The following is a 23513-nucleotide window of genomic DNA, read 5'->3' as shown; positions in this document are numbered from 1 at the left end:
TGACTTTAAAAAAAAAAGCTACAGGAAGACGTCTTGCTAACTTCCTGGTAAGGAGGGAAAAAGGGAAGAGTTCTGTGATGTTGACTTCTGCTTGCCATTCCCACTCCCCTTCTCACCTCCCTTCCCCCAAAAAAGAAACAGAAAATTAAAAAAAAAAAAAAAAAAGGAAATACTATAGCTTACTCAGCAAGAAGGAAAACAAAAAGAACTAAAAAAAGTATTCGTGTACAGAGTTAGGGCCCAGTTCTGGGCTGTCTGTGGTAAAACACACTTTCTAGGGCTTTGCTGGTTTGATGTAACGGAAACAAAGACCAATATACAATCAATTTCTCTCTCCTCTCTCTTTCTCTTTTTCTTTCTCTCTCTCTCTCTTCTCTCTCACACACATGCACAACTTTTTTTTTTTTTACCACAACTAATAAAGACTACCAAATACTGTAGGACAGCCCATTTTTCTACTATGTAAATTCAGCTTCCTGAGCAGAACATTTCTGCTTTTCTTGTAGTATTTCAGAAAATGTTAATCTTGGTTCCCACATTAGGCTGAATGCTTCCAAATTAAAAGTTTCCCACAGGAAAAGAATTTCACGGGGAATTGTGAGGCTGGGAATTATCTTCTGAAGCTCCACCTCACTTGGTTTCCATGCATTTAGGTTTTTCAACACTACCCCCCATATGAATAAAGCAATAAACACACACTGATTTTAATAAATCCAAACCAGAAAGAAGCTGCCGTGGTATACACTTCAAAACTGTTAATTCATAGCACTGTTCATCTTCATCAGAAACTATGAAATCAGTAACCACTGCAATGGGAAACCATGCTTTATTTACACAAGAATTTGCAAACACCCTTATCTTCCAGTTTATAGTCTGGGCTCATTTATCAGAGCTCAAAAGCTGAACTGAGTGCCTGGCCTCTTCAGTCATCACTTGCAAGAGTGGACAAGGGCACACAGACAGCATTGGAGACCTCTGCTGCTGCCGTAACAGAAGGTGGTCTTTCCTGTCTTCTAGCATACAATCTGTACCTTTACCAGATTTCACTGAGTGGACCCTGAGAAAGCATCTACTTGTGATTAAAAGATGGCAAACGTATTCTAAACACATGACTTTACAAAAAGCACCCTTCAGAGTAATAGGCGAAAACAAATGAGTTAAGCCAGTTGTCCCCAAACATTGTACAGTTACTGTAAGGAGTTTGCAAATGCTTATAAATCACTTTCTAGACTATTAAGTAATGTCCTCTCCATATGAAATGGACTATAAATGCTGTTACAGTTATTAAAATGTGGAGACATTATAAAGGGTTATTGAATTCTCACTAGATTTTGACATTATGCATTGTATACAAACAAGAAACAGAACTGCCTGCATCTCAAGACCATCAACCCTTCATTCCTTACACCCTCGCTAGGCTCAGGGTCTTTAGCTCCTAGAACATGTTCTAATGCACCTCCAGAACTTTGTACATGCTGTTCATTCAGTCCAAACACTTTTCCCTGCCCTCTTCTCATAGTTAAGACCTAAAATTCCTTTAAGCTTCAGCTCAAATTTCATTTCCTTTGAGAAACAGGCTGATGCCCCCTGCTGTATATTCCCATAATCCTAACATATATCATTCATTATCTTATATTATGATTTATTTGTTTCTTCCCCAAGAGACCAAGAATTATTATCACTTTATTCATGGTGCCTAATACAGGAACTGGCATACAGAAGGCATTCAACTATTCAGTGCTCATATTCTTAACCAAAGCCAAAAGGCAAAATACAAGGGTCCACAGAATCCTTACACTGTCAAAAGACTTTAATTATACTCAAAGTTTGGGAACCACCAGGTTGAGCTATTTACCCAAAGGACTATCAGTACTAATTAAGATTCCTGATACATATAGGACTTTTTAACCTTCACTTACCTCTAAATCATTCAAAGTGAGTCAGTCAAACCTATATGGAGTAGACTTTTTAAATCATACTTTCTCCCCAAATAAGAACACTCTCTCCCCACCCCCCACTCACTCTCCCTCTCTCTCTCACACACACACAGAGTCTGCATTTTCTCTTGTACTTTTATTAATCTTTAATAAAACACTGATTACATGAACCATCAGGGTCCTGAGTGATAGAACATCCTACAAAGTGGCCTCAGTAGCATAAACTGCTAGATTATCCAGACACTGGGTGTAAAAATTAAACAAAATTTCAGAGAAAAAAAACTGAGTGTGTTTGCTTTCTGTTCTCTAACATGAGGAAATGACCACCTGTAAAATTCTGAAGTCCAAAAAATATCTGAAGGCAGACAGTTCCAAAAGCTTATGGTTTGGCCTAAAAGGATTCCTAGTTGAAAAATAACTGTACTCAAATCATATCAAACCAAGCCTGAATCCGAGAGTAGGCAGGAGAAAAACCTGCATTTTTTCGAACTTTGAGAGATAAGTTTGAAGAGAAATAAAAAATATTTCTTTGTAGATTCTGAATACATCATGCTCCCAAAAAATGTAATAATAACATGTATAGGTATGCAAGACCATTCAATAAATAATATATTGAAATATATATAATATATAGGAAAATATAATTTCAAAATGCCCTGAAACACTATAAAATCTCATTTAAATGGGCTTACTTAGACTAGAACAACAGGTAATAAAAATAATGGACAGCATGAGGAAATAAATAACAGTGCCTTGAATCCTACTTCAAGACCAAAACCACTAGTTCCCATAAAAGATAGGGCTGTGACCCAAAGCATAAAAATAATGGTTCCTGGGGGTTAAAGAAAAACCTTAGTTATTATAATGGTCTTCCAAAGGGCTACAATAGATAAACTGATACACAATATATCTATGGTATTAAAATTGCATGGGGTTGGGGTAGAGAGATTAGGGGAAAAAAACTCTAAAAATGCTCCTTTGGGGCAAGGGGGTGATAAAGATAAAAAGGTTGAGAAACACTGAGATAGCATATCCAAATAAAGTAGTTTTTAGCTTAGTATCTGGCACTCATAACACTCATAAATGTTAGCTGAATTAAACAGAAAGGTTTCCTACAAATGCTGCCTATGTTTGTATATATTCAAACTCACACACTTCTGAAAAATTGTTTCTCAGCTTTGGAGTTTCCTTCACCTATGCTTGATCTGCTGCATGAAATCAAAGTTTATGCTTCCACAGGGACAAAGTGGAAATCTTGCAAAGCTAAACAGTGGTCTAATGAGAAGATTTATATACCATACATCCAGATACCATAAAGATGATTTCTTTTAAAAATACAATGCTATCATTATTTTATGTACTCTTGCATTCTTATAACAAAAACAGCAAAACCTTCAATCCTTCACTGCATGGCTGATGCTGGCAGTACATGTGAAAGTCTTAGCCTGCTGCTGCTGCTAAGTCACTTCAGTCGTGTCCGACTCTGTGCGACCCCATAGACGGCAGCCCACCAGGCTCCCCCATCCCTGGGATTCTCCAGGCAAGAACACTGGAGTGGGTTGCCATTTCCTTCTCCAATTCATGAAAGTGAAAAGTGAAAGTGAAGTTGCTCAGTCGTGTCTGACTCTTAGCGACCCCATGGACTGCAGCCTACCAGGCTCCCTGCAGCCTACCAGGCTCCCCTGTCCATGGGATTTTCCAGGCAAGAGTACTGGAGTGGGGTGCCATTGCCTTCTCTGAGTCTTAGCCTGGTGGTGTCTATACTTGGAAGCATGCTCTATCAACAACTACACAGTTGGGACTGGATTTGGTTTGTTATCTGTTTTCCTCTAGATTGTAAGCTTTTGAGAACAAAGATAATTATTGAAATCATCACTATCACTATAATCACCCCCAAAGGTTTTCCACACAAAACATAACTTTCATGAAGTTAATGACATCTCACAACACTTATTACTTTTATGACAATAAGAGAACAGTTACTGTCAAAGAAAAAATGTAATTTTTTATTTATTTTTTAAAAACATTCTTTATTTAACAGGATCTTGGCTTTGGTGCAGACCTCCAGTATAGATCATCTCAACTAGAAAAGTCGCATCAACTAAAAACTGATATAGGAAGATTCAGGTATAATTCTTTGTTCTAATTTCAGCAATAGCTGCTTAAAGAATTCCTTTTGTATATTTAAAAAAAAAAAAGCTTAGCACAAAGAATGGTTCTTCCATATCTCATGCCATCCAAGGACATGAAGCATTTCAAATGGCTACTATCCTCTAAGATAAAGGTCAGCAAATACTGCCCTGGGCAAAATCTACAGGCCACCTGTTTTTGTACCTCCAGCCCAGGGGCTAAAACTGGCTTTTACATGTTTTAATGGCTATGTTTTAAAGAGGTATATAGGTATGTACATCATATCCTTAATTTGTTTCTTGGCCAGCAAAGCTTAAAACCTTTATAATCTAGCACTTTAAGAAAAAGTTCACTGATGCCTGCTTTAAGGTCAGGACAGCATTAAAGTATACATAGGAGAGTCCCAGTCCATCCTAAAGGAAATCAGTCCTGAATATTCATTGGAAGCACTAATGCTGAAGCTGAAGCTCCAATACATTGGCCACCTAATGCAAAGAACTGACTCCTTGGAAAAGCCCCTGATGCTGGGAAAGATTGAAGGCAGGAGGAGAAGGGGACAACAGAGAATGAGATGGTTGGATGGCATCACCAACTCAATGCACCTAAGTTTGAGCAAGCTTCGGGAGTTGGTGATGGACAGGGAAGCCTGGCGTGCTGCAGTTCATGGGGTCGCAGAGTCAGACACGACTAAGGGACTGAACTGATCTGAGGCTAAAAACACCTTCAAAACATGTGCTTGCAATTTAGGTTACTTTTTTTGTTTATTGGAAGTCAGTCACTTTAGGAGCACTTGTTAAGAACCACGTTTAATTTCAGAAAGGCAACCCAATCATCAGAGAATCACCACTGTCAACTGTTATACCTCTGCATAATTAGAACCAATAATAATAAAAAGAACAGACATTAAGGAAAAGAATTAGAGTATATAAACTTAATGTGGTGACTCAAGACAAAAACTACTACTTCCCTTAAAAGATGGGATCAGGCCCAAAGAGTCAAAAAAAAAATTTTTTTTTAAGCTAAAGATATTACAACGATTTGTGACCTTCCAAACCAAAGAAACTGAATATCAAAAGAATCCCCAAAGTATGCATTCAAGTTCACACAAAGTGAAGATAAATGCATCCTGAGAGGCACTTCACTTACTAAACGGAGGCAAGGCAAAGCCACACCTGATGTGCTATATTCTCCTACATCATTCTGCTTTAAAAACCCATGTCTACTGGTAGGTGAGACATACTCAGGGCATACTTAAAGACAGGTAGGTAGGTAGGTAGGTAGATATGTCCTGAGTCTGTTTCTTATCTGAATGAGACTAAAAATGTAGCTAAAATATTATTTTCCAAAACCCTCACCGGAGACTTGAGCATATTCTCAGAGCTTTTGATTGAGTGGCTCTCCACAGACCTTTCCTCTAGATCAAGCCCTGGTTCTTCCACTAGGTGTGAATCTTGAAAAAGCCACTTTACTTCTCTGAGCCTCAGTCTCCTCATGTATTAAAACAAGATGCTAGGCCAAATAACCTCTCATAATACCTTTAACTCTAAAATTGTATGATTCCATTTAGGTATATTCTACAGCCCCTGTGGATATTAATATCCTTTAGGAGAATTAAAGACCTACTTTAGGAGGAACTCAAAAGAACTTCCACATTGTTTTGTTTCGTGGAATATTAAAAAATAAAACGTATAGCTAGAGTTAAGATTCTTGGTCTTTCAAACTGCCTCATAAGAGCCCTAGGTTGTTTGTTTTTAATTCTGCTTCTCTCTCTCTTCCCCTTCTCTGTTTTCACCCTGAACAGCAGTCCCTTGAGAGTTGGGACCAAGAATGAAGAGAAACAGTGCTGAGTCTTTAGGTCACCTAACGGGGCTGAGAGACAGCTTTTAGTCCCTCTCTAACATTCCAATCAGCTATGTAACACGGGACAAGTCACTTGGCCACATTAAGCCTTGGGTTCCTCATCTTATAAAACAAGATGAGTGGGAAAGGTGCTCGACAAAATCCCTTCCACCTCCTGAGTTTCATGACTCTACAATTTTGGTTTTTGAATTTCTTCAGCAATACTGCCCGAGAATGCAATGATGTTTGCTGATGGTAATGCTTGGGGTCAATGGTTGTGTATGTCTTGACCATCAACCCACTCTAAGCAGGGACTCCCTGGGGCAAGAACTGTGCATGTGTCTCTTCTTTTACATTCTTCATGCTACCTAACTCTCATCCTTCTAAGCACACAGACAATTCAATACACACTTGTATAAAGGAACTGTTGCACAACCCACACTTTCAGCTAACCCCTTGCAGGAAGCATAAGGAAGCAAAGAATAAGCAAAAGAGAAAGAGCGAATAATTTAAACAAGATATGGAGAATAAAGAGGAACCATGAGCCTAAAAGGGAAAGAAAGGCCTCTTCCCCAAGTCATATGGCCAACATGAAAGCCTGTTTTCCTCAGGACGGAATAGTGGTAGACACTGCAGTCCCTCCCTTTATGGACCCTGATCCACTAACAAATCACACAAGACTAAAAATGACTGTGTATGTCTGGGAAGAGATGCACCAAATTTAAGCTTGCAGGGAATCAACCACTTAATTAAATTCACGTAGGACCTTTTTCCAGACATAACTTTTATATATCATCTCAACACAGCATAAGTACCTATCTTACTCATTTTCCCAGCTCATAATGCTCTCATTAATTTTTATAAAATTTAGGAAAGAATAGGTGATGATGTCCCATAATTAGAGAGTATGCTTCTCTAAAAACTAACTATAAACTCTGATTATCAGTGTCAGCCTTTGCCTAAGAGGAAATGAGTCAACTTTTCATTAGTAATCAAGTTCTGTCCATTTTTTAAGAGTGACCCAGAAATTCAAGGCCATAAGTTTTAACAATATGAGACAGAAAATGAGACACCACAAATATTACTTACAAATGCAGCTAAGAGGAAAATTTAAGTCAAAAAGGTTCCTGAGGTACTTTTCAGGCTGAGTGAGATTTCAGAAGAGGCAAGTTGCCCAGTAAAATAATTCCTTAAGGAGATGTCTCTGGCTTACACAATAACCACCAGCATTTCAAAATTTTAAAGGGACAGGCGGTTAAATGGCCAAGTCACTGCCATGGTCTAGGCAAAGGAATCATAACCACTATCAAATGTTTTCCACACAGAATAGGCATCCCTGGTTTATTCTGTATAATTGAAGGTTTGGATATGTACTATATAATCAGAGGAAACAAGCAGAAAAGGACATGAGCTAATTTGGGGTAACCAGAGATGTGTCTAACAGACGCTTGCTTACTCTGGATCCCTGAAACAAACAGGATCAGGACAATGATATGCTGTACAAAAGAGATCTGAGGTTGGGATGCCTCAGATCAAGAATGCACTATGCCTTATATGAAGATTGATCCTGCTCCTGACATCTCTGTTTTTCCATCACTCCTCCTAACCCTTTTTTTTTTCTTGCCTCAGAGATTCGGAATTCTGAGTTTCCCTGTAAATGATGTCCACAAGCCTACCTGGCCACTCTGTTCTGGAAGCAGCACAAAACTCAACAGTCAAGGCCAAAAGGCAGAGGGAAGGAGAGATGATTGCTCCCAGCTGCTCCCTCTTCTTTGTCCTTGGTCTCCCCCCTCATCCCTTAATCCAGATCGCCTACCTCAGGCATTCAAGCCAACATGTGCTAAAGGAATGATTTTTCAAATCAGTTAGCTGTCATTGTGAAACAGATTAAAAATCCACAAGCTAGTTGAGCAAAACCTCACATAAACTGAAGTACAGACAGAGAACACCCGCGATGTAAAAAAAAAAGTTTTAAAACTATGTCATTAAGGAAACAACAATGACAATATTGGTAATGATTATTTCAGTTAATCATAGCCTTTTCTAGTTGCCTCAGTCTCTCTACTTCCATCCTTCTGCCTATCCATTTCCTAAGACACAGTCAATATTCTCAGATTTATTCTCAGGTTATAAGTGAACCACAAAAAATTCTCTGATTTTAGTCTTACATCCCATAGCAGTCGTTCCCTTGTCTCAATCTCCACAGTTCATATACATACATATATTATATATATGTATACATATATATGTATGTATATGCCTCATCCCCCCAATAAGATGGCAAGACATCAGAGAACTGCCACCATGTCTTATGCAAGAGAAACACAACATTCATTAACAGACACTCCCGAGGTATAGATACTTGTGAATAAGAAAGTCAGATAGCACAGGCCTCCTCAGCCTTTATGTTTGACTACAATACCCTGCACAGTGCTTAATCACAGTAGCCAGTTTAATAAACACCAGTTTGGTGAAAATTAAACTTTCCTTTGAAGAGGGCTATGGACTGAGTGCACCCCTTCAAAATCCTTATATTGAAACCTTCATCCCCAATGTGATGTTATTTGGAGCTGGGGACTTAGGGAAATAACTCAGCAGATGAAGTCAAGAGGGTGGGGTCCTCATGAGGGGATTAATGCCCTTAAAAGGAGTCAAAGGGACCAGAACTTTCTCTTCCCACCATGTGAGGATATAGTGAGAAGCTGGCTGGCTACAAAGCAGGAAGAAAGTCCTCACAGGGAATTGAGGAAGCCAGCACCTTGATCGTGGACTTCCCAGCCTCCAGAACTATGAGAAATAAATGTCTGTTGGTTAAGCCACCTGGTCTTTGGTAGTTTGTTATAGCAGCCTGAGTTGACTAAGACAAACAGTGATGATCCTAAAGTGTCTTAGAGTCTGTCTTTCAGTGTTGAGGATTCAGGATAATACATATAGTACCTGTTGGAAAGTAGCCTGAATCCACATAGACTCTGTGCCCTAAATGTTACTATTCTACAGAAGGTTTAATCAGCCTCTTTTCTCATTAACACCTACCTTCTCCTCAAACTTATGTAAAGAAAAAAAAATGGATATAACATTCCAGTTGGATATGTATTCTGAGTAATGCCACCTGTTATTTAAATAACGCCTTTATTAGTTTTTGCTTTCACTTTCTTTCCATAAAGGCCTTTTTATTGGATACAAGTAGAAGATCGTTTAGGAGCAGAACATTTTAAACAGAAGGTAACTGCATTAATAAGAGAAGACTGAAGTCATCAGTATGAGAGTCAGTAATACATTTTCAGACACAGAGGATGAAGTGCTAGTGAAGATTACCGATAATGAGTGAATAGGGTATAGAAAACTTCGGGACTCCCCAGAGAAATTGTAAATGACACTGAGATGTAAAACAAAACATAACTAAAAAACTGAAAACAAAACACATAATACACACACACACACACATATACACTCACACAATGAGGGGATGGGGGTGGCAGAAACACTAAACTTCATTCCTAGCTACAAAATTCCTAGCTCAGGATGCTGAGAAGGAGGCTTAACGAAAAGCTTCATCACGCCCACACATTTAAGCTAGCTTAACAGAGAAAAAAGTACTTGGAAATTTTTAGATAATTACATTTTTATCACATTCTGACTTCCTCAAACCCTTTGTATTCAATCTTGCTAGCCTTGATAAAAGACAGCCAAAATTTTAAATGAAGGATTTAATTAAGTTACTCCAGATCATGAAAGAGAAATATTTCTCATCCTGCTTAGTCAAAAGAAAAGGGGGATAAAGGAATTACTACATGAAATTAATGGTGCTGACATGCCACAATGGAACAATGAGAAAGAAACTTTACTTAGGATTACAGTTAACCTGTGTTATGGGGACTGTGTTGAAAGAAGCCTAGCTAAACTCCTAACTATTTCTGCCAGGTTTGCAGGCCAAGATTAGCTGGTTTAACACACTGCTCTCTTCTTATATTTCATCTGCATTAACTGCACTGAGCTCTTATGGTCAAGGTCACTTCTCAGAAATGCAGCATTAGCCAAGCCTGGCCCATGTATTCAGCTGGCAAAAAACTTCACATGGGTTTTTCCATAAGATGGTACAGAAAAACCCTAACAAAATTTTGGCCAACCCAATATTATGAGCTACCCAGATCTACCTATGTCTCTACTTTAAAGGAAACTATATAGAATTTTAATCATAATCCTGATCTGAAAAGCTGCATTTCATGCACTTTCAAATGTTCCACACTGCCTTTTTAGAAGATCCTGTTTAAACTACCATTTAGGTAGTTTAAATAGGTAATTTTGTCCCATTTTACTGATAAGCAAACTGAGACTCAGAGAAACAGTACATTTTCAAAGAGCACACCTCAGGTCAGATACTTAAAGAGTTATGTGATATTGGGAAAAATATTTAACCTCTCTGAGTTTTCATATATTCACTGGTAAACAGGGATATTATCTACCTGAGGAGGCTTCCCAGGTGACTCAGTGGTAAAGAATCAACCTGCCAATGCAGGATACACAGGAGACACAGATTCAGTCCCTGGGCCAGGAAGATTCCCTGGAAGACGAAATGGCAACCCACTCCAGTATTCTTGCCTGGAGAATTCCATAGACAGAGGAGACTGGGGGGCTACAGCCCATGGGGTTGCGGAGTCAGACACAACTAAGTGACTGAGCACGCTCAACCTTACCTGAGGACTAGAAAAATACACGTAAAGAGCTTAATTGAGCACAGAGTACGTAATAAATGCTCAAAAAATGTTAGCTAGTATAATACTCTTCAACTTGCCAAAGATCTAATTATTGACAGTACTTGGGGCTCAACTTCAAGTCTATCTGACATGAAAACTTGTCCTTTCCATGTCACCAAACAGGGCTCTTCCAAATGTGTTATTTCACTCACCAGTGCCATACTAACTATACAGGGGCCTGGAGCAAAAGAAAAAAAAATCAACAATACTGATTTCATCTTTTTTTTTAATGTGCATATTTCAATCATAATTTTTGTATTAATTTTGAACTACTGCCTTCAAATATTATTTATCAAGATTGAAGGAACCTTGCTGGCAAAACCAGTTTCAGCAGGAAAAGAGAAAGCGATTTAATAGTTGATATTTTTCCCAGGGCCTTTCTTTGATCTGATACTGCTCCTGAACAGCACGGAGTGCACCAGCAAGGTGAACAAAAGTGGAAAATGCTGAGTCAGGCATGACTTTTGAAAATGCCTTTCTAGGGCAGTACACCACAACACACTGGTGATGCACCCTACACTAACAAGTCAGGCTCTGGAGTATTTTGAGTATCTCTATTCCCAGTTGCTCAGTCATATCCGACTCTTCGCAACACAATGGACTGTAGCCCACCAGGTTCCTCTATCCGTGGGACTATCCTGCCAAGAATACTGGAGTGGGTTGCTATTTCCTTCTCTCTAGAGGATGAAGAAGGCAATGGCTCTGATTTTCTTGGATGGCTTTTGGAGGACTGGACCACCAATGCTACTTCCTAATCCTGGCAAGGAAAACTGTTAGTTGTTTAAGTTTATTGTTTCTTAGCATCAGTAGATAAATTTTAGGTGAAATGTGACAGTTATGCTTTATAAAATTTTTTATTTATAATAATTTACTTTAAAATGTTTCTACTTAGATACTTTGGCAAAAAGTAGAGATTCTCAAAAGGAATCAACCATTCACAGAAGCTATATAACTCATGGTGATTTTCTACTGTTTCACAAATACTGTGCTAGTTACCTCTTAAGTGGTATGCAGAAAATTTTGAAAGACTCTTAAAATTTTAATTTTTACTATTAAAAATAATGGCAGAGTTGCTGTTCAGTGGTTAAGTCATGTCTGACATTTTGCAACCCCATGGACTCCAGCAAGCCAGGGTCCCCTGTCCTTCATTATCTCCCAGAGTTTGCTCAGATTCATGTCAGTTGAGTCAGTAATGCTATGTAACCATCTCATCCTCTGCTGCCCCCTTCTCCTTTTGCCTTCAATCTTTCCCAGCATCAGGGTCTTTTCCAATGAGTAAGTCCTTCACATCAGGTGGCCAAAGTACTGAAGCTTCAGCTTCAGCATCAGTCCTTCCAATGAAGTAATGGGCAGAGTAACTTAGATCAACTCTCTCATTTATAATAATTATAAACTTCAGGCAAAATATTAAAAGGTACCAGAGAGCAATCAAAGCAGGTAAAAACTAGAAGGGATATGAACCTCAAAGGAAAAAACAAACTACATCTATGAAACCTACATTTATATACCTTTTTCCCTGAAGGTATTCCCCAGTTCATGAAGCACAAGTGAATGGAAGTCCTGTAAGAGCCAAGGAGTCAAAGGTATCTGGAACTGTCAAAATTCTTCTGAAAACTGAGGAAGAGAAACCCTGAACTAGACAGAACCAGTTTTGTAACCAGACGTGTTACAAAACATGTCATGTAACTCCACAACAAGATGATATGAGGAACACAACAGAAAGCAAGAGCTGGAAGGCTGAAAAGCTGAGCATGGTTCTGGGGAGTCAGACGTTTGAATTCAAGTCCTACCAAATTAGAGGGGCTTGAGATACATCCCAGTATGTGGTAAACACCTCATACTTTCCACTGAATTCACTGAAGGGTCATACCTTGGGAATAAGGAGTGTATCCAGCCTCCAAGTCTTGCCTAAAATACACCATCAGACTAAGAGCAAAACAGACCCACCATACCAGAACCGAAATACAAGCCTCCATAGCATCAAGCTGATCTTCCAGTAACATTCTTTAGTAGAAGATAAATTTTAAAACGCATCACTTATAACGTCCAGGGAACAATAAAAACTACCATAAACATGAAGTAAAGGGAAACTGAAAGAGCTGTTGATGGAAACACACCCAAAGACAACCCATATGTTAAAAACTGGCAGGCAAGGACTTTAAATAACTATGAAAAATGTGTCCTTAAAAATACGCATTTTGTGAATTTTGCAAATTGTAACCTCACCCACCCCCAACACTCTAGTGAACTTGAGTTGCCCACGAGTTTTAATCAAAGCGGGATTTGGAATGGTTTATATTTGAAAGCCTGAGAAAACAACTTGAAAGTGATTAATGACAGCCAAACTTAATTATATATTTACACCTCCCAGTAGGACAAGGGAGAGAATGAAATGTCTTACCTCTGTGTAGTGAGAGGGCTTTATTAAGAGCTGACAACAACTATTTAGGAGCAATAATTGAGTTTTATGCAAGATTACACAGGTTCTTCTTGTCTGGCTCCCAATCTAATCACAGACTGATAGAATACTTAACAGTTAGAAAAAAACAGTTGAGCTGTGTACAAAATTAACCTTTAAAAGTACCTGTCCTCATCTGTCAATGTGATCTTATCAAGGATTTCTATAACTTCCATAAACAACCACTATAATTTAGCTAAGTCAATAACATTATGCTCTTTAAAGAGACAGTCAGTTGCCTTCTACTTTAAAACATTTTCCATTAACTCCCACCCACTCACCCCAGTAAAAGAAATTTGGCCTCAGCTCTCTTTCCTTAATCCACTAAGCAATCTCATGAATAAAAAGACAGTCATTAAGTCCTGTATATCTGATGTGATTTTTATAAATCTTCTAAGCGTTCTAATAATCATATACCATTTTGTGAAAATAATATTTACTGAGCAAGCCAGAGTAACTTCTTTCCCTAGGGAAAAAAAATAAAGGTGGTGAAGATATACTGAAAGGTCTGCTAAGTAAATGTTATTTTTACTTAAATTTTGCTTAACATGCTGTGGATGTTGGCTGGCGTGCCACTGTAGGACGAGTGACCTGGCATCCCTGATATTGTTCTTGCTTTTCCTGTGTCCATTTATGTTGATTCTTCTACTCCTGAAGATGCTAATATTACTTTCACTGAAGTAGAGAAACAACCACTTTTTACAAGCTTTGTTATCCATGTTGGTCTCCCCAGAAGGTGGCCATGCCCATTTTTCCCCTTACTCTGCTTTTCAGAAGGTTGTTTCCCTCACAACAGGGTTGGAAGTCATCTGAGGGACGTCTAGGACTATATCTAGAACTATATCCATAAGCAATCCACCCCATCAATAATTAACACATATTCAGCAACAGAATTCTGGCAGCTCCATTTTTGTCAATCACAAAGTGAGTCCCCTGTTTCCTAGCAATGCTTCTTCTGAAAACTGGGGGCAACTTTGTCTCTCTCACCTTGGTTGGAGAGCCTGAGACTCACAGATCTGTTTTTCTCTCCTAAAATGACCCTTAGTGTCCATTCCTGGTATGCGCTCAGAGTTTAGTCTCCTCTAGAATCTTCTCTCCCCATGTCAGACCACAAATATGTAGGCTAAGACTTGGAATGTATTTGAAATTCTCCCTACATAAGTCACCAAGTTGAATTATCTCTAAATAATTTAGAACTAAATTGCCTCTCTGTATGGTACCGACCGCAGAAGGCAATGGCACCCCACTCCAGTACTCTTGCCTGGAGAATCCCAGGGATGGGGGAGCCCGGTGGGCTGCCGTCTATGGGGTCGCACAAAGTCGGACACAACTGAAGTGACCTAGCAGCAGCAGCATGGTACCGACATCCTGAATACTACATGAAGCAAACAAAATTCTCAGAGGAAAGGTCCAGTCTCTACTTATTTAAGACAAATAGATTTAAAAACATGTGACATGTATGGGAAGAGTACCATGGAAACTTACATTACATATAAAATAGCCAATGGGAATTTGCTGTTTGGCTCAGAAAACTCAAACAGGGGATCTGTATCAATCTAGAGGGGTGGGATGGGCAGGAGATGGCAGGGAGGTTCAAAAGGGAGGCGACATATGTATACCTATGGCTGATTCATGTCGAGGTTTGACAGAAAACAACAAAACTCTGTAAAGCAATTATCCTTCAAGTAAATAAATAAATAAACAAGTGAATGATGATACCTGTTGAGCATCTTTTGGTTCAAGAAACATATTGTTGAGCACTAGCTACATACCAGACTGAAAATGCACAAGACCAGGACCTCTCATACTCTAGTGGGAGAAACAACATTATCAACAAATGATCATAATATAATGGGTTAACTACCATGAGATAGCTAAATAATAGAATGAAGCAAGTAACTAAGACACCAGATGCCAAAAAGAGACTAAACAAGATTGCAGTGGCCAATTCTAACATATTAAGTTCCTTTCCCTATTATCTCCAGTTGTGCTTCCATTCTTATAGGAGACTACATCACATGTTTTTGGTTGGATTTTTTTCCCAGCTAGAAAAACTAAGTGAACAGCCTATAATCAGCTACATAAAAAATTTCATTTCCAATGTTATTTTTATTCCAATCCAAATAACCTATTGTTAAGCTTTACTGTCATCACAGCTTAAAATATTTTCACTTTGGTGAAGAAAATTTTTTCTGACTTGGAAAAATTCTTGTTCATTACATTAAAGAACTTAAATCCCGGTGTCAGAATAGACTTGATTGGAACAAATGTAATTATTACAGTTAAGTTATTCAGCTAAATATCCAGAAAAGAAACAAAACTATGTTGCATAAACTCACTTAAAATGCTTATCAAGCACATACTTCTACCAAAGCAAAGAACAAATACACCCCAAAAGAAGTATTAAAGAAGATAAATGTCATACTACCAAATCTTATTTTCTATTAAAGAAATAGAATGGATACATGTTCCTATCAAAAATTTTCAATTGAGGTAGAATCGGGGGAAATTATCCATAGGAAACCTAGAGAAGCAATTTAAAAGATTACCTCACAGGCTTCCTCAAACAAAAAGTATGGCTACACTTCATGATCAGACAGGAAGAAAAGAAACACTCCTGAGAACTAGCCTATACTCCCTAGTCCTACTCCTCATCCTAATTCTTCTCTAGCGTGGCTAGTGTGTGCATGCTCAGCCATGTTCAATTCTCTGCAACCCCATGAACTGAAGCCACCAGGCTCTTCTGTCCATGGAATTTTCCAGGCAAGAAATACTGGAGTGGGCTGCCATTTCCTAACCCTAACCCTTATTCTTTTAAATCCATATAATGACCTTCACCCACAGCCCCTGCTCCCTACTCCATCCCTACAGGCAAGTGTGCATTTTCTTCTCTCACAGACTCTCCTTCAAAACTGGATATTTTACATTAGGAAAAAAAAAAAGTGTTACATGGCTATAATATTTACCTATGGTAGGCAGAATTAAAGTTAACATGCATTTGGTCTGACTTAAAAACAAGATCAGAGCTAACACATTGAGAATAGATTCTAACCTGAAAACTGAAATTTTCTTACCTGAAAGATTTCTTAACTTAACGATTAAACTGAAAAATGTTAAAGAATATACTCTCTGGGCTTCCCTGATGGTTCAGTGGGTAAAGAATCTGCTTGCAATGCAAGAGACACAGGAGACGTGGGTTTGATCCTTGGGTCAGGAAGATCCCCTGGAGGAGGAAATGGCAACCCACTCCAGTACTCTTGCCTGGAAAATCCCATGGACAGAGGGGCTTGGTGGGCTACAGTCCAAAGGGTCACAAAGAGTCAGACATGACTAAGCGACTAAGCACACAGGCAGGCAGACACACACACACACACAAGCTACGCACTGAAAGTCTTTATCATTATGAAAAAGATAAGGATAAGACAGTAAATTCTTATTAACCATTTATCTGACATCCAAATCCTCATCTTCCAAAAAACTACATCAGAAAAGTTAGTGAACCAGTAACATTTCACAGAGGTATTAAGTATACGATAGTAGAGCCAAATTTTGCCCAATTTTCTACTGAGGAAAAATAAGATACATGAAAAAAAAAACAGAGAAAAACTTACTTGCAGTATCCTGTACCATTGTGGTAGGTAACACATATTCCTTCATTTACACAGGGCTCATAGCCATCCCGACATTGCAATGCTAAAAATAAAAACAAATGCACATTAGAAATAAGTCACTAATCATAACCGTTAGACATTAAAGAAACATCCAATTCAGATCATCTTTTTATCTTTTGGCTTCTGGGGTCATAAAGTAGAAAAGCTCATCCCAAGAGTCTCTTCCCATAGCAACTGCTCTGTGGTCTTGAATGGCATTCTTAATTCTCTGTGCTTCTATCTCTCTAGGCTGCTACATCCCTTTCCCAATGACACTATGAAAATTAAAGTTATGCTATCCAATCCATGATATTCCACAAGCATCTTGGGATTTGGACACTTCAGATAAGCAATGTAAGGATTCATCAATGAATATTCAGGAAGACTGTAGATACTAGGTCACCATGATATCAATGAATTACTTAAGCCTTCACGTGAAGTTTCAAAACAGGCCACTTTAAGAAGTAAACAGAAACATAAATAATATTCATTCAATAAACTATATTTGAGAGCCTAATGTGTACTAGATGCTGTATTAGGATCCAGAAGAAAAGGCAGAATAAAAAACATAGAGAAATAAATAAAACATAATCTCTAACTAACTTCAAGGGGCTCAAACAAAGATGGGGAGTAGACCATGAATAGAGCTTGTAGAAGAGGGGGGATATCAAAGTAAAGAAAATGAAAAGTTAATTTTATATATATATAAATAAAATAATAATTCTCAAATTCTTGAATCCTCATTCCCATAGTAAAAAGGCACTTCACCATCCTAATTCCCTCCCAAAAGAGACTGCTCAGAAATAAACAGCAAAAGCAGAAACCTTCATTGAGTTCAGCCGAAAGAGTAGGAAGTCTACCCAAAGGCTGCCACTTGTATGCTGGATAGTTACAATACCCTGATAGTTTAGCTTTTAGAGTTAGAATTTTCATCACCAAAATGCTTATCAAGAATCCTAGTAACAATTAGAAAGGCAAGACAGAAAGAAACCTTGTCAAACAATAAAAACCAAAATGAAAGTCCATGAAACATTTTCTAGAAGATTATGAAGATATTCATCTCCTAGGATGGTTCATATAAAAATACCTGAAAGCAAAAAAAAAAAAAAAAACACCTGAAAGCAAAATTGAGAAGGCCCTGGTTTTGAGTTTCCTCTGTGCTTATCACTCTACGAATAGAGTGTGCATATCACTCTATGAATAAATTACAACATTAGAGGCTCTAGGTCTGCCCTTCTGGGGCATACTAGCTTCTTCTCACAGCAGGGCCCATGTACAAGCTAGATATTAGAACAACTCCTCTACTAACAATTGCTGCATGAGAACCCTTTGCTTGTCCACTACTGTTAGCAACTGGTGAAAGTTTATAAAAATCTCATCTCTTAAGGTAATAATATTTTTTAAAACTAGTAACAATAGTTAACACACAGCAATATTGTTCTAAAGCACTTATATAGACTAATTAAATCTTCCCCACAACCCTAATGAAGTAGTTAATTTCATTAAACTCATTTCCACAGAAAGCATAAGTGACCTACCTATTGTCACAACCGTCAGTTAAAGAGCCAGGATTTGAACCTAGGGAGACTGGATCTCATGAGAGAGTCTGTCCTCTGAACACAGTAATATGCTGCTCCCCACTATGACACTTTTCTTCCCAAATTTGGCAGAATAGGTATTAATATACCCATATATTGGAAAGTGAAGGCCAAGGAGATTAAGAGACCACCTCATGGGGCATTCCACCCTAGCACTAGCTATGACACTGCAGGGCTTTACTGAGTCCAGCCCCATCTCCGTGACAGCTGTTGGGATCACACAAGCAGTCACTAGGTTGTAATCCGAATAGGCATATGCAGGAACAGGGTCATCTTGCTATCCATATCCCACTTCCCTGTAGGGCTCAAATGCTCCCTCTTCCCACACTGATAAGCCCAATGCAACAACTATAATTAAAACAGTTAATGTCAGGTTATTTCCTCCATACCAAAGTTCTCAAACTGATTTTTTTATTCTCTTTAGACATTTTTATTAGTTTCAATGAGAACTTCCTGACTTTTTTTTTCCTATTTGCTTTTTTCTTTAAAAAAAAAAAAAAAGGCAGCCTCTCAGTAGGAAAGGAATGTCCTGCAGGCACAGAGCAAGCCACAGCTCTGTCCTCCCCCTGCAGGAATCCTGGTGCAGCAGAGGGAGTCAGAAGTCCTGAAATCCTGTCCTCACCACAAATGAGCTACACCCCTGCAAGAAAAGCAGAACCTTGTGGGGGATCAATCTCCCAACCTGTAAACCAAATGGGGGTGAACTAAATACTCCTGCAGGGTCCCCTGTGACCAACAGTGACAGCTCCCTCATTAACAGAACATGAGTGCCATGCCTGGTGCCTAGACAGCTTTATCCAGAAGGATATAAGAGGCCAGCCACCTGTGACTCAGAAAGCCATGGATGCAAAGGAAAAAAAAAAATCAGTCTGTTCCTATTAAGTGTCCTGGCAAATCATTACACTGACAGGTTCAGAGAAATATAAACAACCTAAAGTCAATATGTGGCAATCAATATAGAAAATAACTTTACAGCCTAGTCTCAGTGAACCAATCAAATTCAGTGACAAAAAGGAGGTGGGCTTACAAGGCTAATAATTAATGCTATGTGACTGATCTGCAGGATCATGCTACCTTGAACTTTTAACATTTAGTAAGCCACAGTTCTGGGTGTTCATTGGAAGGACTGATGCTGAAGCTGAAACTCCAATGCTTTGGCCACCTCATGCGAAGAGTTGACTCATTGGAAAAGACCCTGATGCTGGGAGGGATTGGGGGCAGGAGGAGAAGGGGACGACAGAGGATGAGATGGCTGGATGGCATCACTGACTCGATGGACATGAGTTTGAGTGAACTCTGGGAGTTGGTGATGGACAGGGAGGCCTGGCATGCTGCGATTCATGAGGTTGCAAAGAGTCGGACACGACTGAGTGACTGAACTGAACTGAACTGAAGCCACAGTTATCAAACTGGTGTGTATCAGAATCATCTGGAGGGCTTGCTAAAACACAAACTGCCCAACTGCATTCCCACAGTTTTTGAGGGAATCAGTCTAAAGGGGGCCTGGGAATTTGGATTCCTAACAAATTCCCAGGTGATGCTAATTCTGCTAATTTGAGGAACCACACTTGGAGACAACAGCTGTATTAAGGCATGATAGTCCACTTTAAGGAATCTCCTAAGGCTGTATAATACATTGGAAGTCTTGGATGATGTACATGACAATATAGTGCCTGAATGAATGAATGACCAATAAAAAAAAAAGTAAAATTTGGACACTACTTTGTTCAGGGGCTATTTCTAAAAGAATACTGTAATTATTTGTCATAAAAACAGAAGTTAAAACTTTGATAACTCAAAACCATGATAGTGAGATTATGAAAGACCTCATTTCAAAATTCAACTTACTGTTTCCCAATATAAAACAGTTAAACTTCATAAAATTTAAAGCAGCTTTATATCTGCAGAGTAGAAAGTGTTCAATCACACTAATCAAAGAAATGATGCTTAAAGTGTTGTTTTAAGAGACTCAGAAAAACTAGTCACTCACAAAAGGAGTGACTTTTTCCAGAATTTTCATCTTAAACTACAGATGTTACTCAATAACTACTGCTTGATAAATATCAATCTGATATACTGTGTATCTGTATGTGCATGCCCCTGCCCCCCAAAAGGGCAAAAACAAAAAGAAGCAGTAGATTCCAATTTCATCACTCCATCACTTGGCAATGTGACACAACATCTAGATGCTAAATTTCACACATTTTCTTTTTTTTTTTTTTAATTTTGTGGCTCTTGGGCTTTTCTCTAGTTGCAGTGCAAGGGCTTAGTTGCCCTGCCGCATGTGGGATCTTAGTACCCTGACCAGGGATCGAACCTACATCCCCCATATTGGACGGTAGATTCTCAACCAGTGGACCACCAGCGAAGTCCCCACATTTTCTGTGTATTTGGGGACTAGTTTTTCAATATTCAGAAACATACAGAGGGAATTCCCTGGAGGCCAGCGGTTAGGACTCTGCACTTTCACTGCCCAGGGAATAGGTTCAATCCCTGGTCAGGGAACTAAGATCCTGAAAGCCACAAAAGCAAAAAGGAAAGGAAAGAAAGGAAGGAAGGAAGAATGAAGAAACAAACATAGTGCATCTACTATCTGAGATACAGGCCATGATGTCAGAAAAATCATGTTTTATTAGTCCCTGTCCACATGAACCTTATTTCTACTAGGCAAAGACATAATAAATGAATAAATAAAGTTAACTCACAGTGGTAAGTGATAGATTCTACTGGAAGCAGAACCCAGTTCTGGGATACAATATAACCAGGAAGGCCAGAGGTAGAGGGACCTACTTTAGATAGGGTGACGAGGCAAGGCCTCTCTCAGGTGATAAGACCAAGTATCATGATGATACGGGGAAAGAGTGATCCCGAAAAGAGGAAACCAAGTGTAAAAGCCCGAAGATGGAATGAGACTGGTATTCCATGTTTGTATGGCTAGAAATTATTAAACAAAGGGGAGACTAACAGGAGATAGCAAGGAAGGTGGGCAGGGATTAGACTACAGCTTCTACTTTAGGGGTGAGCACAGACTACTGGGCTGCCCTAAGCAAGAAAAATAATACAACCAGATCTGTGTTTGAAAAACTCAGGACCATTAAATGCTCCAGTGTCAGGAAGGGTTTTTTTTTTTTCCTTTCTGATAAAAGCTTATGCAAGGTACTCCTTTTTAGACTAGGCTGAAGCTACCCATTTTTTCAGCTCCCCCCAAATGGTAAGGATTTTATTTTAATCACCTCTAACCTCCCAGAAGTATCACTTGCAATGTGTCCTTCCACCACTTGCCCGTCTACATATAGTGGCTTTCAGTTCTTATTCAATTCTCAAAAGTTATTTTCAGCTTGGCTTTAGAAGAACCAGCTGAAAGGTCAGTGCAGTTCCTTGGGTGGATACAGTGCCAAGCCTGGCACTTTTTCTTCCAGGGACAAGTTGCTTCTTAATTCTTCCAGTCTAAGCCCTCACCTGTGCCTTCAAGATCACAGCCCACAATGGGTCCAACATTACCAGGAACCGCTTTGAATGCAGCCTTTAGCTCAAATAGATCACCACAAACTCAGTTCCTTGCCTCCACTAGTATCTCAGCTTCCTCTTGATTGCTACTTCCCCTTTAGTATCTAAATTCTGCTCCTTCCTCCCAGCACAGCTTGCCTCCTGCCCAGCCCAGAAAGCTTCCCCTGGACCATTCTGTCCTCTCAGGCCAACCCCTACTCTTGTAACACTAATAACTCACTAATAAATGCTAAAAAGTTTAGCATTTAATTCTGTACTGTCTTCTAACTCTCTCAGCTTTTATACTTCTAAGTTTCTAGAGGATAGAAACTACTTCTCTTCTGTATAATTGAGGCAATCTAGTTCAGTGATTAAAGCATAAATGCTGCAATCAGGATCTCAGCTGGAATTCTAGCTCCCCCATTTACTATCTCTCATTCTCTTTGTGCTTTCATTTCTTACCAGAGCCCTGATAAGAATTAACTGAATTAATGCATTTTAAGAGCCTAGAACAATGTCTTACACATAGTAAGAACTCAAAAAAGGACTGCTCACATAGTAGGAGTCCTGCAATGCAGGGACACCCAAGTTTGATTCCTGGGTCGGGAAGATCCCCTGGAGAAGGGATAGGTTACCCACTCCAGTATTCTTGGGCTTCCCTTGTGGCTCAGCTGGTAAAGAATCTGCATGCAATGTGGGAGACCTGGGTTCAACACCTAGGTTGGGAAGATCCCCTGGAGAAGGGAAAGGCTACCCACTCCAGTATTCTAGCCTGGAGAATTCCATGGACTGTATAATCCAGGGGTGGCAAAGAGTTGGACATGACAGAGCAACTTTCACTTCACTTACTTTCACATAGTAGGTACCTGAATTCTTTATAAATTGATTTCATTGTAAATGGTGGCTTTAGAGGAACTTCTTGTATCAGTCAGACCCCACTTTACACAAACTGAGAAATCAAGAGTCCTAAGAAATTTAGGTCATATTATAAATAAATGGAATAAATGCTTTCCAGCTGTCACCAATAAAGGTCTAATAAAAGAGATACTAAACTGCTATCTAAAAAAAAAATCAGTCACTCATTGCTTTAAAAAAAAAAAAGGTATAGCACTGCAAGCATAAGGAGAAGTAATTCATGAAAGGTAAAATAACACTATATATGAGCAAAAATGTCATTCAGGTTTAATATGACGCTTTTAATATTTGTTAAACAACTACTCTAGAGCACAGCCCATTACTAATCATTGCAAGAAAGTCAAACAGAGAAAAAACAATTCCTATCCTCAGGGCCCACACAGTCTAGGGAAGTTAGGAGTAGGGACAGATAGAATATGACCTGCCTCAATGACTCTAAGATAAATAGGAATGAAATAAAAATTGCTTTTATTGTATACCTTTGGCAGGCCTTCTCTCAATATCAATTTCAGAATCACTCCAGAAAGAACCTTTAAGAAATACAACACAAACCTTTGTTGTTTAAGTATAACTCAGTCCAGACAAGGTTCTAGTATTTATTCATGTTTATCAGCTTCACTTGTATATAAATACAGCAAACAACAAAATAAACTGTCATTGATTTTAACCAGTTCCAGTGCCTCAGGAATTTACCCATTTAGGGACAGACCTCAGGTATCCAACTTACTGGAATTGTCCTTAAAAAT

At 38.9% G+C, this 23513-nt stretch overlaps 1 protein-coding gene across 1 annotated transcript in view; it reads right to left on the bottom strand.

Moving 5' to 3' along the window:
- The window catches only part of NOTCH2 (notch receptor 2), a 170476-nt gene that overhangs the window by 105218 nt on the left and 41745 nt on the right, over positions 1-23513 (bottom strand). The window contains exon 2 of the mRNA XM_043459398.1: positions 16730-16811. Coding sequence (XP_043315333.1) covers positions 16730-16811 — 82 coding nt within the window. The remainder of the gene's footprint in view (positions 1-16729; positions 16812-23513) is intronic.

Source organism: Cervus canadensis, chromosome 2 (genome assembly GCF_019320065.1).
Source record: "Cervus canadensis isolate Bull #8, Minnesota chromosome 2, ASM1932006v1, whole genome shotgun sequence".
Classification (NCBI taxonomy): Eukaryota; Metazoa; Chordata; class Mammalia; order Artiodactyla; family Cervidae; genus Cervus; species Cervus canadensis.
This window is presented reverse-complemented; position numbering and strand designations above follow the sequence as displayed.